The 17,184-nt window shown below is 39.5% G+C and overlaps 1 protein-coding gene across 1 annotated transcript; it reads right to left on the bottom strand.

The window, feature by feature from the left end:
* Positions 1-51: 51 nt before the first annotated feature.
* On the bottom strand, positions 52-16,974 carry sin3b (SIN3 transcription regulator family member B). The gene is made up of 19 exons (XM_039664003.2): positions 16,449-16,974; positions 13,960-14,066; positions 13,718-13,871; positions 11,970-12,311; positions 10,582-10,734; positions 9,836-9,958; positions 9,617-9,706; positions 9,389-9,507; positions 9,061-9,271; positions 7,926-8,042; positions 7,597-7,835; positions 6,558-6,741; positions 5,081-5,771; positions 4,186-4,355; positions 3,366-3,539; positions 3,121-3,213; positions 2,886-2,977; positions 1,219-1,417; positions 52-1,074 (listed from the first exon to the last, which is right to left on the bottom strand). The coding sequence occupies exons 1-19, from the start codon at positions 16,557-16,559 to the stop codon at positions 841-843; spliced, it is 3,603 nt and encodes a 1,200-aa protein (XP_039519937.2). The 5' UTR covers positions 16,560-16,974; the 3' UTR covers positions 52-840.
* Between the last annotated feature and the right edge of the window lie 210 nt (positions 16,975-17,184).

Here is a 17,184-nt window from a genome sequence, read left to right as displayed (position 1 = left end):
TACAGTTTACTGATGCAAAGGTGAGAATCCAGCAAGAATCATAACCCGTTCTTTAAGAACTGCACAACTAGGTTGTTTATTTCGTGATAACTGATACAGGATAAATGTTATACATTCTTTTTTTTTTCAAAACACTGATATTTTGTCATTTTTCTGTTTTAATATGTAAAAATTACACCAAACAAAAGCAAGGATTTGGCGAGATTGATATGATACATGATCTGGATGTGTAACAAAATCGACTATAAATCATGAGCAGCGATTGACGGGCAACACTGGCAATCCTCTGTTCAGTTATAAGAGACGATGATAACAAAGAACACAAAACAGAACCAAAACGAGGACGTTACGGATAAGATGCCAGTGCGCGCCAGAGAAACATAATTCGTCCAAGTCATCATTCATAGCCAAGAAAATGCACACAGAATAATCTTTCTGCTGTGTATATATGCAATTGCTCGAGCTCTTGAGTCGACTGTACTGTACAAAAAAAGACATACAGATGTTGTAGACCTAGTCTCTCAATACTTTAGTATAAACAAAACAAAACTCTGGTTTCAGGAGCTAAAAACTACTATGGACTTTCTTAAAAAAAGGAAAAGAAAAGTTTTTGACATTCACATTTCTGAAACGTCTGGTAACGGCATTGATCATGATGGACTAGTGTCGAGATGTGATGCTTTTCAATGAGGCATTCCCTCCTTTGAGCAGCTGTCTGTCCTCCTTAAACCACTCCCGTCTGTTCGGCGTGACGTTTAACCTCGGCCGTGAGAATGAGTGAGCGAGAAAGAGACAAAGAGAGAACGAGATCACAAAAATCCATCCCAAGGCTTGAGGTTGTTACGGTGAGGCGGGGGCCTTGCTGTTGTAGTGCACCTGGTACCTGTTGACTTGCAAGCCTTTGACCTGCACGGACACGCAGGTGGTCTTGCAGGGGATCATGTCCTCATCTTCTTCTCCCATGAGCCAGTCCTGCACGCTGCGCTCGGCGGCGGGGGACACGTTATCGCTCAACCAGCCCCGGTGCCACTGTTCAAAGCGCTCGTGTTGAGCCCGTGCTACTCTGTGCTGGGACTAGGAGAGAGACGGGACACAATAAAGAATAAATAAACTACAGAGTCGGTAACAGTTAATATTTTTAGGTGCTCGAATAAAAAAATGTATATTGACTACAGAAAAGGTCAGGATTTGTTTTTGGATTTTATTTGATCAACGTACTCTCCGAGCCTTCACCAGCGCTCCTCTGCGGTACATGTAGTCTTCGGAGTTCATCACGAACACCATCTTGTGGGTGTTGAGTTTGAAACGGCAGTCCAGGTTCCCGGCTGTCTCCACGCCCATCTTCCGATGCCACTCTCTCCGGCAGCGCATGGCTTCCACCTGCTTGAGCTGCCAGCCACGAAAATGTCTCAGATTCCTAAAGGGGAGACACACAGAGGAGCAGAACACACATCAAACTTCTCTCAACTTCTTTCAATTCTCGTTTTTTTTAAAGATTGTTTCCACCACAAATTAAAAAAGGTATTTGCAACTTTTCACAATTCGGACTTTTTTTTCTCCGAATTGTGAGTTTATATCTAGCAATTCTAACTTTATAACACGCAATTGCAAGGCACTTCGGAGAAAAAAAATGTCAGAATTGCGAGATGGAAAAAAAAAAGTCTGAATTGTGAGATTTAAAAGTCGTAATTGACCCTTCACTAAGACATGCCCGAAAACCGCCACTGGCCAATTGTGTCTTAGCAATCGTAACTATGCGCGGGAGGCCTGGCAAGCTTTCGAATGAGGGAAACATGCTGAAGCATTGTGCGTATGGATTGTGCAAATCTGATACCGGTATCCTAAAATTTTGGACGGGGGAGAGGAATTGTTTTTCTTTCAGAAAATCTAAAAGCCAAGGGGAGAAATGATGGGCGTGATCAAGCAGTGTGGGAGACCCATTCACAACTACCGGTAAATGTCGACATGGTTAACAAAAATACCTATTTCTTGGAAATATTAACGGTTCTTTGGTCATAATGATATAGCGTAAAATAAGACGATTAAAGACAAGACAAAGGCTCACTGACAGCATTTTGATAATCGACGTCCTACTAACGTTACCCCTGACTAAGTAACTTTAACCCAATCCGATCACGGCTCTCCCGGTATTAGTGTTATTCCACAAGATTTATGGATAAGCCGTTTGATTTATAATTATTAGGATTATTTTCAGATACCCTGCTGTGTGTGAACATAGCTGTTCCTCAATTTGTGTTTCCCCTTTGAATGGTCAGCATATTATGAGGCGGTTGCTGGTTGCGCTGGGACTATAACGTTAGGCTTTAGCTTCAATTTTTAAGAAATTATTCTCTAATCGGATGCATATTATGTCGTGAATATATCCCTCGAATGAAATACTGCAGTCCCTTTTGTCTTGCTCTCTCAGATATTTCACTTGTTCGCCAAAAAATTACTTATTATCTCATTGGGAATGTCTGACACCGGTGCATCCACACTATAATAGATGTGCCAGCCGCGAAAGCTTGACAGTCGTAGCAACAGTAACTAGGGGCCTTAGCAAAGGGTCAGTTATGTTTTAAAATTGCTCTATTCCATGGCGGAAACAAGCTTTCATAGTCTATGACTTCACACTGAAACCAATTTATTACAGAAACATTAGTGTCTGATAATATGAGGGACTTTATGAGAGAAACCAAGTGGTATTGGGCTTGTCTACACCATGATCTGGGCCCCCCTCCAAATGACCAAAAACATTAATAGTAAAAGAAATAAAATAAAATCATTGCACCTTTAAAACAAGGAATTGACTATTAACAATCTAGCTACAAAAAGGGAAATAACAGGCATAAACAGAGCAGGTTAAACATGTTTTGTTTTTTTACCTGGGTAGAAACACAGGTTTGAAGTAGTAGCCTTCTGCCTGAGAGCACACAGACTCTGTCCCTATATACTGCTCCATGTAATTAGACAGGCTCTGAAACAACACCATAAAGGACAGTTATGCACTAGAACAGCAGCACACTCCATCCCCACCAACCAGATTACCCCATTACATTTAAAGTTTCCAAGAAAAAAAATCCCCACCACAAACCATTTTCTGTTGTAAAAATAAGGTACCTGAACATCCAGAGGGTCATCACCCTGGGCCTCCTCTGTGTCCAGCAGCTCAATAGTTAAGGTGACCTGACCTTTGTTTTGAATGAACATGACCTGACAAGAGAAAGAGTCAAGAAATTAAAAACTAATAGTAATTACAAAACATGCATGAAAGTTCTTGAGATTAACGCAACTAAGGAGATGAATATCACATCTTAAATTAGATATATCCATATAAATGTTGGTCACAGCATTAGGTCAAGCACCTTGAAGCAGTTCTCTTCAGCCATGACTCTCTCTGCCTTCCATTGGTAACTGGCTTCCCAAGCGGCACGGACACACTGGGACGAGAGATTCCCACCGGCGGCCCCCCTCTTCCTCTCGGACAGGTACAGCTCAGTGACTTGCAGACACACCTCATCACTGACCAGATGTTGAAGCTGCCAATCAGAGAGAGAAGCATGTTAACATCCTGATCACAGAAAAGGCTCCTTTGATGCATTTGCAGGAATACAGAAACTCAGACTGTCACTCTTATGATTCTATAATAGGGCTGAACAATTCATTGAAATAAAACTGAAAAAAATAAAATAAAATAATAATAAAGACCATATGACCTCTCACAAAAATACAAAAAAAAATCTGCACCCATAGAACTTCACAAAAACTGACATAATGTCACTTACAAGTCATACAAATTGTTCTTTCCTTGCATATATATTTATATATTAACACTTCTTAATTTCAGCTTTCAGTTTCCAATATGTGTATTACTCTTTTTGGTAGCATTTCACAATAAAGTCTCATTTGTTAACATTACAATAATGTTCCATTGTGAACATGCACTAAAAGCTATTAACTAAAGCATACTTAAAATGAACCAGAACCTAGATCATTTATAAAAAAGCAAAACCAGCCATTAGGAAAAAGAGTTAAGAGTAATATACGTTGGTGCAATGAACCTTGACTAACGTTATAATTGAACTTAAAGGGAAAAAAAACACAAATGCACAGAATATGGCCTCTTTGAAAGTTTATAATTACCCCCAAAAACGTAGCTTTGTGCAATCCAACTCTCTGACTCACCTGTCTTACGATATTCTGAATGAGCTTGTCAACGGTGAAGCCGATGTAAGCGTGGATGGTGAACATCTCTCTCAGGGTGTCCTCGTACTGCGTGGACTCCAGGTTTCCATCCAGTAGACTGCGTACCATGTCTAAGAATGCTGGGTAATATTCCTCTAACTCCACCTCACCTAATTTAATAGACATTACATTACAAGACTTAACCATCGCAAAGTGAATGTGAGGGGTTACTTGCTTTCCACAATCTTGAAAAAAAGTGAATGCATTACTTAACGAGTTATTGCATATAAAATATAATGTACAAAACAGATATTGAGTAATTAAATGTAAAAATAAAACTTTTGTCTTCACTGTATGAATTACATAGACACTGATTCTTATCATAGCTATAAAAGTTATTCAGCAGTGAGCGATTTTTTCTTTTTTGTTGTTAGATTCAAATTAGTAACACAGATGGCAGCAGGTACATTAGGCTCTTGTCACTTTAAGAGCAAATGCATGATCCAACATCCTATTACACACGCGTTTTCTTTCTCAACCGTTTACGTTCACTTAAGACACTACCGACTGTTTAAGTGAACACTCACCAAGATGGGCATTTTGACATAAATGTGTGTACTTGGCCATAAGAGCTGGGGAAGATAACTGAATTCTGAAAGCTGTGTGCCATTGCGCTCAACTCTTTTTAACATTATGCAGAACACAAGTATTTAACAGTCGTGTCTTATTCTCTGCTATCTGTCAACCTAAAATTGACATTTACCTAACTTTTTGAAGTATTAAAATCATTCAGTTATCGCAAGCCATTGTGATATTCATATCGCGATATGTACATTTATGATATTTTGATCTATTGTGCAGCCCTAATGTGCATCATTCAGGAAAGTCTACTCACTTGGCTGTTTTAGACGCAGCTCCATGGCCAGGTCATTGGCCTTTTCTCTGCGCCCCTCTCCCATGAGCAGCCGTTCCCGATTCTGCTCCGCCCTGTGTTCCAGTAACTGTCTCTCGGCTTGCCGGTAAACCTTCAGCAGCCGTGAGCAGAGAGTCTGGTGCAGCCTCAGGAAGAAGTACCAGTTATTATTGACGAAGAACAGGTTGTAGACTCCATCCAGCTCCTTCTGGTGCTCAGCTTCTGGGTCCCGCAGATCCACCACCTCTCCCTCTGGATTCATGCTGTGGGAGGCCATAGAGGTGTCCATGCTCTGAGGGGAAGTGCATCGTCTTCGTCTGGAATCGCCGTTCAACTGTTGTTGGCCGCCTGACGCTGAGACTCCGCCTCCTGCGGCGGCATCCTCACCCTCCGCCTCCTCGTCCGTAAACTCCTCAGTCTCGCTAAGCTCTCCACGTCGGGCAAAAAAGAGGTCAGGAACAAAGTGCTGGATGATGCGCTTGATGTGGTCCTTGTCATCCTTGTGGATGGTGGGCTGCCGCTTGACGTGGTAGATGATGAGGGAGGCGGCGTCCTCAAGGATCTGTTTGTCTTCATGGGTGAAGATCATGTGGGGCTCGCTGGTCAAACCTGTGCCCGAGCCGTCACGACCTTGCTGGCCAACGCCGCCCTCTTCTGTGCTCTGCTCCTGCCGCTGTGGAAGGGAACAAAAGGGCTAGTAACAAGTTGTTATCTGCATGACACACACAAGACTTCTGTAGCAAGTGACCTAATATGAGATTTCAGATGCTGTATTAAACAGGAATGCAGAATTAAAATGTTAAAGATAATATTTAAACTTGTATTTAAGCTTCTTTTGACAATAAAGACAGATCTATGTGATATTCCTAAATAATATTGGTATGTGGCACTGGCTTTTTTGTCATTTATCACTGAAGTGTAAAAAAACCATAGACAAATAAATAAAAATAGTTTGCCAAATAAGGTAATAAAGAATTGGTATTCCTTACATAAGATGATGGATTGTTGAAAATTGGGAAAATGTAATGATTTCTTTTTGTTCATGTTCCTTTATTGGAATATACTTTGATTAATTCAACCTATCAAAACAATTAGTCATTTATCATTAAATTTTAAAACCATTGAAAAAAAAATATTAGTGGTGCTTGCCAAAGGCAATTTATTATACTGAATAATGACATGAAAACAACCTGTTATAGATGCAATTATTTATGGTTTTGACTTTCAAATCAAACATCACTGTGACTAAATTAATGAACTTTAACCATCATTGAACAGTTGTCAGTCACCCACAAGTTTAGTTCTTTATTAACTCCCATTATGAAGCTATAGACCTATATAGAAATTACCACTACTGCAGTCCAAATAACGTAGTGAGTGAGACTCAAAAAGGTTTCTTTCAGGAACAGACTATAGTTATGGGAAAAAGTTGCAGAATAAGGAGAGCAGCTAAACTCACCTCATCATAGATGCTCTCTATTTCATTGAGAAGACTCTTGGATCGGAGGGCCTTCATGTCGTTCTGTTTGAAGTTGACACCCTGGTGGTCCAGTGATTTCAGATATGCCTTCTCGTATTGCTCTCTCCAGATTTTGTTGAAACCCTGCTGGGCCTCCCTCCACTCCTCCTCTTTAGCTTTCAACCTACGGCGAGAAAATCATCTACTTTTACATCAAAATGCATTTTTTTCTTGCTAGACGGAGGAATTATAAAAAATGTATGAACACAAATGACTAAAAATTACAATCGTCAGCTACAGTTTTCATTTTAGATGATCTATCCCTTTAATTTAGCTGTCAAATGAAACTGTAGAGCTGCTTTAGTTGTTATTAAAGGGTTTATTCACCCAAAAATGAAAATCATCTCGTTCCAAAAGCCTTTCATTGATATTCGGAACACAAAAAGATATTTTTAAATTTAGTCTGATAGATTTCGGCTCCTCCATTGAAAGTCTATTCACCCAAAACTCTTGATGGTTCAAAATGTTCATAAATAGATTGTAAAATAAATCCTTATGAATGGTGTGGTTTGATCCTAGTCTTCTAAATAGACACGATCAGGCGTACATGCTTGACGTGCAAAAACAAACCTCATTGGTTCTCGCAGAACCACAGACATGCTGCCCTAACACTCAAAGGACGAATCTCATTGGATCTCATGGCTCAAGCAAGCATTAAATCTGTTCATCATAAAAAGCAACTTCAGAGGACTTTTATTATGGATTCTTATAGATTTCTTTTGCAATCTATTATAAAATAAAGCTTTAAACCTTCATAGTTATGGGTCAATGGAGGTACAGAAATTTCTTGGATTTCATTAAAAATATTGTTTGTGTTCCGAAAATGAACAATAGTTTTAATGGGTTTGGAACGACATAAATGTGAGTAATCAATGACAATTACATTTTTTGGGTGAACTATCCCTTTAAGGGTTTTTTAAGAGCCAGTGTGAGAGAGATGCAGGGGAGAAACAAGAACAGAGAATTAAAAACTGTTAACCTTTTAAGTACAACAGGAACTGCAGTGGCTGGACTCCTCTTCAACCCCTCAATGATCTCTGGAGCCTTGTCGCCATATATACGATAGACTGCACGGCGCTGTATGACTTCAGAAGTTCCACCTAGGCAGTCGTCTAATCGGAAACGCTCTTGATCCTCAGGCGAAAGGCGTGATAGCTTCTTCTGCACGCTTTCCAAAACTCTTATCGTTGCCAAATTAGTCTCAAGCACAACATCCAGCTACCAAGGTGAAAAAAAAGAATAAATCAATATCAAACTACTCAACTTAAACCCTAAACCTCCTGATATTTTTCAAAAAGTCAATCTTACCTCAAATCTCTCATCCTCACAGCGATGAAGTTGCTCTTCATATGGTGTTTTCTTGGAACTCACAAAAGTAGAGTCTTCAGACCAGGAAGGGAATGAGACCCAGGTGTCATTCAGCACCTAAAACAAAACAATGCTCTTGAACCGCTTGCACTACCATCAGGTTTCTGACCCTATGACTGAAGCCTCCATAGATGTAGTCTCTGATTGCTACTTTAAAGATGTCTGGAACACCAGCCACTTCAGATTTGGCATGAATATCTAGCTTATTACCTACAGATAAAATTACTGTTTACAAGCGTTCAGCGACGACACCACCAGACAGCCTGGAAAAAGAGCTAATAGAGACAAGTGCTTCCATTCAAATCTGAAAAAAAGTGCAGTGTGGGGGCTGAAGCACTCCGTTTTCCAAATTATTCATGGAGATTTAGATTTCTGCAGATTTGTACCAATATCTGTGGATCAGGAAACCCGACGGCAGCGTGGATGACGATTTTGTTTTGGCAGATTAGCATTTATCTTGTATGTATGAGGAGAAATGCTCATTAAACAGTTACAGTCAATATTAAACAAACATACACGCACACACATATAATAACTACATTACTTACAACTAGGCTTGTCAAAAGTACCGACTTCAGCACCAAGCCGGTACAGAAATTTAAAAAATATGACGCTTTGAGCGCTGTTGAGCAGAATTATAAGCACCTGTGATTGGCCATTGTGTTCACGAGCTCATCAGATATGTCTGTGATTGGTTACAATGATCAACGCACAAGCAGGCATCTACTGTATCAGAACCAGTGGACCAATCCGCTGATGGATGCCAGCTTTCAAACGCTCACGTGTGTATTTGTGCAAGCGCTCGCTGAAGAGCGTCACTGGTGTATATTTACACCATGTTTTTGAAGCGCTGATTGTTGTAGCCAATCACAGACATATTTGATGAGTGAGTATAATGGCCAATCATAGGTGTTTACGCTCAACTTGGTACCGAAGTAGGTACTTTTGACAACACTATTAACAACGTAAGAAAACCACACACACACACACAATATTTTTGTAATAATTATAGTACAACTATCATATTGCCTGTGTGACATCATAATTTTATCTGATACCAGTGAAAGTGCAGTACCTCTTTGCATATAGCAGTTCGGCCAGTGCATTTGGGCTGCTGGTAGGTCTTGGGCAGGGCTCTGTAGCTGGAACCCAGGCGTTTACAGGAGGCGTAATCCACTTCTCTGCCTCCAGCCTCCATATAGCGGTCGGAGAGGCCCGAGAGGGCATGAGACAGCTCTTTATCACCCAAAAATGACTTAAATTGGGTATACAGTTCTGGAAACTTCCTACAGGATGAGACAACAGTGGAATAAGACTCACAAATGTCATTTTAGGGCTGCAATATGCAACACATGAAAACAAATTGGATTAAATAAAAATGCCCTCGTTTAAATCTGCCTTACCCCAAGAATGGAGTCACAAGCTGAAGGAGTTCGGCCCCTGAAACTACTTCCTGATTGAACAGGGCTATGCAGCGCAAGAAATTCTCATACACCTCCTGACTCTTTAGCAGGCGACGAACCTAAAATGAAAAATTAAATTGAATTGTTTAATGGTCGAAACCATGCAATAAATCCTAAGGGAACGGCTGACTTGCTACAGCTTGGAACATCTGTGTCTATGAAACGCACCTTGTCAAAGAACGTGAATTCCCGCAGGACTCCATGTTTTCCTACAGCAGCAAAAGACGGGTCCTTGGAACATGAATACTTCATTTTTTTCTACATGGGTGAAAAGATAAATTGTTAAAGCATAAGTAATCTACATATATTGGGAGATATTTCAACTTTACAAGTCTTTCAGATACAGAGGTATATAGGATCCTTGCATTGGCACGAGTGAACTCTGACCTTCAGAAGCGGGGTCATGTGGGGCATCAGCATGGGTCTAGGTCTCTTCTTGCTTTGTTTATTCATTTCCTCTTCCTCTGCTCTCTTCAAATGGTCTTTGCCAGTCAAAGAACCTCCAGTGAACTGGAATCAGAGAAAGTGCATATAAAAATCACTTTACCCATAAAAAGTTTGGGGTCAGTAGGTTTTTGGAAATATGTTTTTGAAGGAAGACAGTGATAAGAAATTCAAGTAACAGATTGTTTTGGCTTTACATCAGCTCTAGAATAAAGTTTTTGCCCAGCTAAAGTTAGTTTTGACTGATTAATTTCCATTAACTTAGGGGCCACTTTAAAATAAATTTAAAATGGTTGTTTTCCATTTAAATATATTTTAAAATGTAATTTATTAATTTGATGGCAAAGCTGAATTTTCAGCATTGTTAATCTTAAGTGTCACATGATCCATCAGAAATCATTCTAATATGCTAATTTGGTGTTAAAACACATTTCTTATTATTATCATCAATGTTGAATACAATTGTGCTGCTTTAATTTTTTAGTGGAAAGTAAACGGTGATACAGAATTCAAAAGAAAAGCATTTGTTTGACATAAAAATGCTTTGTAACATTATAAATGTATTAAATAAAAATAATACAAGTATGAATTTCTTTTTAAAAAATTCTTACGATCCCAAACTTTTAAATGGTGGTGTACACAAAGTGAAAGACAAAAGGAAAATTGTAAAAAAAAAAAAAAATTCTAACCAGAGATCTCTTTGCATCAGGCAAAAACTGGCCAAACTCCGCAAGTAGATCCTCTTGACCTTTGAAAAGGCTTGCCACTTTAGAGAAAACCTCATCTTCGGTCATTCCTCCAGTGCTACGGCCTCTGCTCTCCTTCACCTCCAGCTGTTCTTTCTGCAGATGGACACAGGATGCCCAAAAATCAATGAACGTTGATAAGTTTAAGGGATGGGTAGGAAAACAGTCCAAGAGCCCACTTCCTTTAAAGCTAGTAGGTGGTAGCCTAGTCTCAGCCACTCACATGGTGTTTTCATCGACATGCTTTCTGAATGGAAAAACGGCAGACAACTGCCAAAAATCGCAAGCTCCAATCTGATTGGCTTGCTGAAACTAACGATACCCACAAGAAGAACTGAACATTCCTAAATATGCTTTGTTTTCTGATTTAATGTCTGAAATTATGAGGAATTCAGAAGTATACAGACATTGTTTGCTGACCTAAATGCACATAATGAAAAAAGGTGATTCTGTAGATCACTGTAGAGGATTTTTTGTTCTACTGGTGGAAAGTCTCCTCATATCCTAATAGAAATCACTCTGTTAAAAAGTATTTTTTTAAATATGTCGTCTGTGGAAGGCGTAGGACTATAAAATGTTCGTTCTTCAAACAGTCCTATAGCATGTGTTCCCTGTTAGTCAATGTGTTTATACCACTGCGCAGCCTGTTCACGCAGACATAAGTCATCAGCGCGTTCACGTACGCTGTGTAGACAGAGCGAGAATGGCAGGCAAGTGGCAACATCCTCACTTTCCATCATAACTGACAACAAGTGGCACTGGCAAAGGATCTACGATCTATGCATCTTCATCGCAGCCAAGCACTCTCATCGTGGAAACACTGTCAATCCAGAAATATTACACACTGACAAGTTTTGCTAGCTAAACAAACCGAAAACTTGCTGCATCTAATTATTTTTTTTAAGAATTACTTTATGTTTGGTACTGTAGTGTTACTCCTTATACTATAAAGTTTTCTTAAACTTTGCCTTAATGAATGAATGACACATTATATTAGTTTTGCAGTAACACGGTCTTCAGCCTTCTTGGCTGTGTGAGTTCATGCTTTCAGGAGGCGTGGCTTTGGGCGGCGATATGCAGGGAGGGTGGGGCGTACACTTTTACTGCTATCAGGCTAAAGCTATCATTTTCCCAGATATCCTCCAGCATCATTAATGAGCGGTTCTTGGCCAAAAAATGCTACATAGTGGACCAGATCTTATGTCGATAGTCAAAAGTCCAGTGATATCTGTGGTAGCCTAGTGGTTAAGAATTTGCGCTGGTTATACAAAAGGTTGTTGGTTCGGTCAAACCTAGAGAAAATCAAAACAAAAAATGTAGTTTGCTCTCACCTGGTATGTATGTAGAATTTCTAAAAAGGACCGGTAGGTTTCTGGGTTGTCCAAAAAACGGTTTTTGATCTTATTGACGTAACTGATGGCGCTGTCAAACTCCACAGGACTAGGCTCTGATGTGGGAGGGGACACTGACGTGGTGGCTGACGGCTGTGATTGGCTGTCTCGGCTGGGCAGAGGAAGTGACAACCTGCTTGATTGTTCAGGAGGTCCAGATGATGAAGCGATACTCTCAGGAGAGGTCACAGCTTCATTCTGAGCCGACCCTGCCTCAGCCACTGCTGACGAAGAGGCGCTAACCACAGGGCTGCCCGTGCTCCGTCCTGGTCCTGGAGAGACCTGAGGGCAAAGAGTAAGAACCGTTTAACCAAAGTCTTACTTCAATACCAAGACAGACAACATCCCACATAGGTTCATTACATCACTTTTACACAAAACATAAAAATTCTGTGTAAAAGTGAACTAGAATTCAAAAGTCTCTCTCTAATACTCACAAAGGATGCATTTGTTTGATGATAAATACAGTACAAACAGTAATATTGTGAAACTGTATCACAAAGCTGAATTTTCAGCAGCGTTACTCCAGTCCTCAGTGTCACATGATCCTTCAGAAGTAATTCTACTAATATGCTGATTTGCTGTTGAAGAATTTTTTTAAATCATTAAATGTCGAAAACAGTCAAATATTTGTGAATAAACCGTGATATGTTTTTTCATGATTATTTGATGAATACAATGTTCAACAGACAACATAAAGAAATTGAAATTTTTTGCAACCCCATGTCTGTTTTGATCAACTTAACAAATCCTTTCTACATAAAAGCATACATTTATTTTTTAAAACAGCTGTCTGTTGCATTTGAGAAAACATGGTCTCATTTTTGCAACATGTCTGTTTTGATCATGTTTAAAACTATTTTATTCGGTTTAAAACTCTTTTATACTTAATTGGTTAAAGTTTAAAGGTATGAACATACATTGATCTGCAAACTGAATTCATCATGCTAAAGATTTGAGGAAATATCCATAAAACTGCTATATAAATTGGAGAAATTATTATTATGTAATTACAACTATAACGGTTGACAATGAAAGTGACATGTAAAACAGTAATAAACCTCTTGCAACTTTTCATGAAGTCACTGTCCATTTATTCTTAAACCAGAGCTAATGTGACTGATTCAGCGGACTACTCCCCGACAGTCTATGTGGCATGACATCACCAAAGTGTGAACTCAAAGGAAGCCAGTGAGGGGCCCATCTGAGACGGGGCCAAAGTCAACATGAAATCAATATCAACCCTATTTACTCTCTTAATACACATTCCTGTATTCCACATTCCACAATTCATGAGTGCACATTAATAAAATTAAATACAAATATTTGTCTTTGCAATCACTCAAATGTAATCTTTAACCGCCTCTTCTTTTCTTTTCTGCCAGCAGGTCAATGTGGGCTATTTGAAAAGACCAAACAGCTATTTAGGCATTGTTTTAGCAATCTTGCATTCTAGTTATGGAAAGCTTTCTTTTTACAATCCAATCATTTCCCAAAACATTAAGAAAAGTAAATACCTGCCCTAAATAGGCTTTCTCCAAATATCTTGTTTCACTCAGAAATGTCACAGGAGTAAAATTAGTTGACCTTTTCACAGTTGACGAACTAAAACAAGCAGTGAAAATGAAGAACAAATCGCAGACACCAATGCAAACAAGTACTAAACTGTGTTGCACCATAAGTTCTACCTGTGAGGGAAACGGGGACTGAAGAAATGCCATTCCATTTTTGGGAATTTCGATCCGATAGCCAGGAGGTAAAAAGGCATTAAAACCCAGGACAAGGTCAGGGTGTCCATGGAAGAGCTGAGAAACTCTGTTGATAACGCCTGGTGTGTCAATGCTGAGGATGGAGATGTCAGAAATACAATCATTCATTAATGCTTTTTAGTGCATTGGATCACATATTAAGTCCACAGACACTCACATACCTTTGAGACTTAAACTCTTTCATGATATCCAGAAACTTATTGTATATTCCCGGATCATTTCCAAACCGTATTTTGACTTGGTCCAAGTAAGATAAGGCATCCTCCACCTGAAACAGGAATAAACATTGTTTCCCAAAATGATGCTTTCAACACATTAAACATGAGCATTGACAGAACGCTTACTGGGGCCTGTACCATGATGGTAGTTGAACAAACTCAGGGTTGCAGGATTAGTTTCGAGTTGAAAAAACCAAACCAATCCAACCAGGCTTTGTTGGTACCATGATGCTGATCAACTTTCTCCGTCAACTCAGGCTTTTATTTAGAGTTTAGGAGTTAAGGTGTGACATCTGTAGCGTGAAACTCATTCAAAACTCATTGAAATTAATTTCTCGCGAGAGAAGTAGCGCAATTCACTTATTAAATAAAAGTATTCAAATATTCAGAATTTAAACAAATTTACACAGCAAGAAGAAAATAGCTGTTTGTGAAAGAGGACAACTAAAAGAAAGTCTCTCTACTGTATATCAGTGCAAGTAAAAGTTGTGAAGTTAGTTTATAGGGTTGATAAAGGTATAGAGAGAATTGAAGATTTAAGCTCACATGTATTCAATTTATAGCTTCATTTATTGTTTCTAAAGCACATTTAGATTACCTTTATATATGTATTCATTTAAAATCTGCGTAATAATAATTGATGAACTGAAATTGTACATGTGAGATTTTTTTAGGGTATAATAATTACAGAAATAATCTCTAAATCATACAAATTTATTTACTAAAAGCGCTGTTTTTGTCTTTTGAAATCATTTGCTGTGGAGTGACTTTATCGCGTCATACATGTGTCACTTTGCTCACAGCTGATTGGTCCAAGTTCGGTTTGCAACCTCTTACCTGGAACATAACCTGTCCCGGACCAGGTTAGCTGTGGAGTGTAAGTTACTATGGCGATGAACACTGCTAAAAGCCAAACCACTTTCATGGTACCTAAAACCTAGGGTTGGCACAAACTAAACTGAAACATAGCTGGCTAGCCACCTAAACCGGCTTCATGGTATAGGCCCCCGGTCTGGTATGTAGTGTGGCGTTAACCTGGTACAGTAAAGATATGGGATGGTAATAGCATTTACATCAGTAAAAAAGTAAAGAAAAGAAAAGTAACATAGTCAGGGCATATTTTTGACATAGTACTGTAGCACTATAGTAGGCTAATCATGGAAGTACTGAGGAATAGTATGACAGAGATGCATGAATTTTACTACCATGGTATGTAGATCCAAGTAACATGGCATTACCACGTACTTTTTCCCAATGTGCATAGCCTTTACAAAATACTGTGGTGGTTTATGGTACTTGTAGTACCTTTTTTGGGCTCGTGAGAGGACAGATGTGGGTCATCAAGTCCATTTCCAGTGAATGTGGAGCCCCATCCCATTGAATGACTTTGCATTTGCTTACAATATTTAAGTAACAGATTGTCTACAGTTCATTCTTTGGATTATACAAGGCAAAACAAAAAACACGGAGACGTTTTAGTTTTATTTTTAAACCACTGACGTTACACGCATAGTAAAGGCAAGTTATTCGATTTTCCTCTTTCTGTTCAGAAGAACAAAACCCCAATGAGGAAAAAAGCACGCCTTAATAAACCTTCAAGATAAAAACGAACAGTTACAATGTCCCATACAACCAATAAGACGCAAAAAAGTGACAAAAACAAGCGGTCTAAAAGAAAAGCAGTCGGTTTATTTTCTCTTTGTATGTTTATAACATTTTCAGTGAGGAAAATAAAGGCTCACTCACTGACTCTTTTAGCTTTGCTGCGTTAGCAGTCGTGCTAGTCACAACACACAACAACCCCGCTACGATTTCACAACAAAAACAAACAAAACGCGATTCAAACTGCTTTTTGACAGAGAATCGCTTAAGCGATGCTTACTTTAGATTTCTTTCAACGGTAAGGTTAAAAACGAAAACGGACAAATTTATGACAAAAGCAGGTGTTAGCTGAGCAAACCCCCTTTCTTTTTCTTTCCCGTCTACGTCAATTACATTAAAATAACCCGTCTAAATGTTAAACAAACCAGGCGTAACGTGTGATATTTTTTTGGCAGACCCACAGTCAAAATCTACGTTACCGGTTTTGGTTTTAACAAAGAAAGAGCAGCGGTGAAAACACGACCGCGTAAAGGGAAAACATTAGACTTTAATTCAGCAGATACACTTCCATCTTGTTTGACTGGTAAACTAGCATTGGTTTGACCAGGAATCGGTGCGTTAAGAGAATATAAATCGACTTTTCTAGCTTAAATGAGTGCGTAACATTTTCAAATCCATTTAACGTTAACTGTTACACACACACACACACACACTCAAGTGTGAATGCTTTGATATGCCCCATATGCATATGAACAGCACAGCACTTCCTAATACACACAATGCGTTGTGAGAGAGAAGAAAACACATGCACTTGCTGCAATGCTCTTTACCTTTAGTTTCTGAAAGTGCTGCTGCTGGACCTGCTTCTGAACCACATAGGCCTTGTCTTGGATCTGGTTGATTTGCTTCGCAGTGCTGCTGTGAGCCTGAATTTTCGCCATGGTGCGTTTCCTTCGCCACCAACAGCCACGATGATTTACCGTCCCCCCGTATTTGCAGGTTGTTCTGGCGTGCAAAAATCAGTTCGGTAGGCTACTGGGGGCCACCCAGCTCTCTTCCCCCCACAAGTCCAGTCTACTTTACGGACGGCCACCCAGTTACTCCAGTATAGACTTCCAGCCCAAGCCCGCAAGTGTGTCGAGACCTCTCAATCCCAACTAAAACTACACCATCGAGCGGAAGAATCAATAACGAGTCCCCATCGAAATCCACGAAGAGAATGATAAACAATGTATGTTTTCCCCCTCTCCAATGATCGTATTATTTAAATAAATTGTGTATGTCTCTTTAAATTCGGCGGCAGCTGTGCGCTCGATCCTAGCGTCCGGAAACGGAGGGAGTTGTGGAGAGAATTGAAAAGCGCATGCGCACAAACCGAAAGAGGGCGGAGCGCACGGAATCTCAGCGGCCGCATGCATGAATGGGATTCTGCACACGTTTTTGTTCATCGGGCGAGTGTTGCAAAAAAGTTGTTTCGCATCGATTTAAAACGCTTTTGACTGATTGATTGCTTTGATCAGTCATTTTGATAAAACTATAGGCTGTATAACATGATAAAATATATTG

This window comes from Pimephales promelas, chromosome 14 (genome assembly GCF_988280905.1).
Source record: "Pimephales promelas chromosome 14, fPimPro1.hap1.1, whole genome shotgun sequence".
In the NCBI taxonomy this organism is placed as follows: domain Eukaryota; kingdom Metazoa; phylum Chordata; class Actinopteri; order Cypriniformes; family Leuciscidae; genus Pimephales; species Pimephales promelas.
This window is presented reverse-complemented; position numbering and strand designations above follow the sequence as displayed.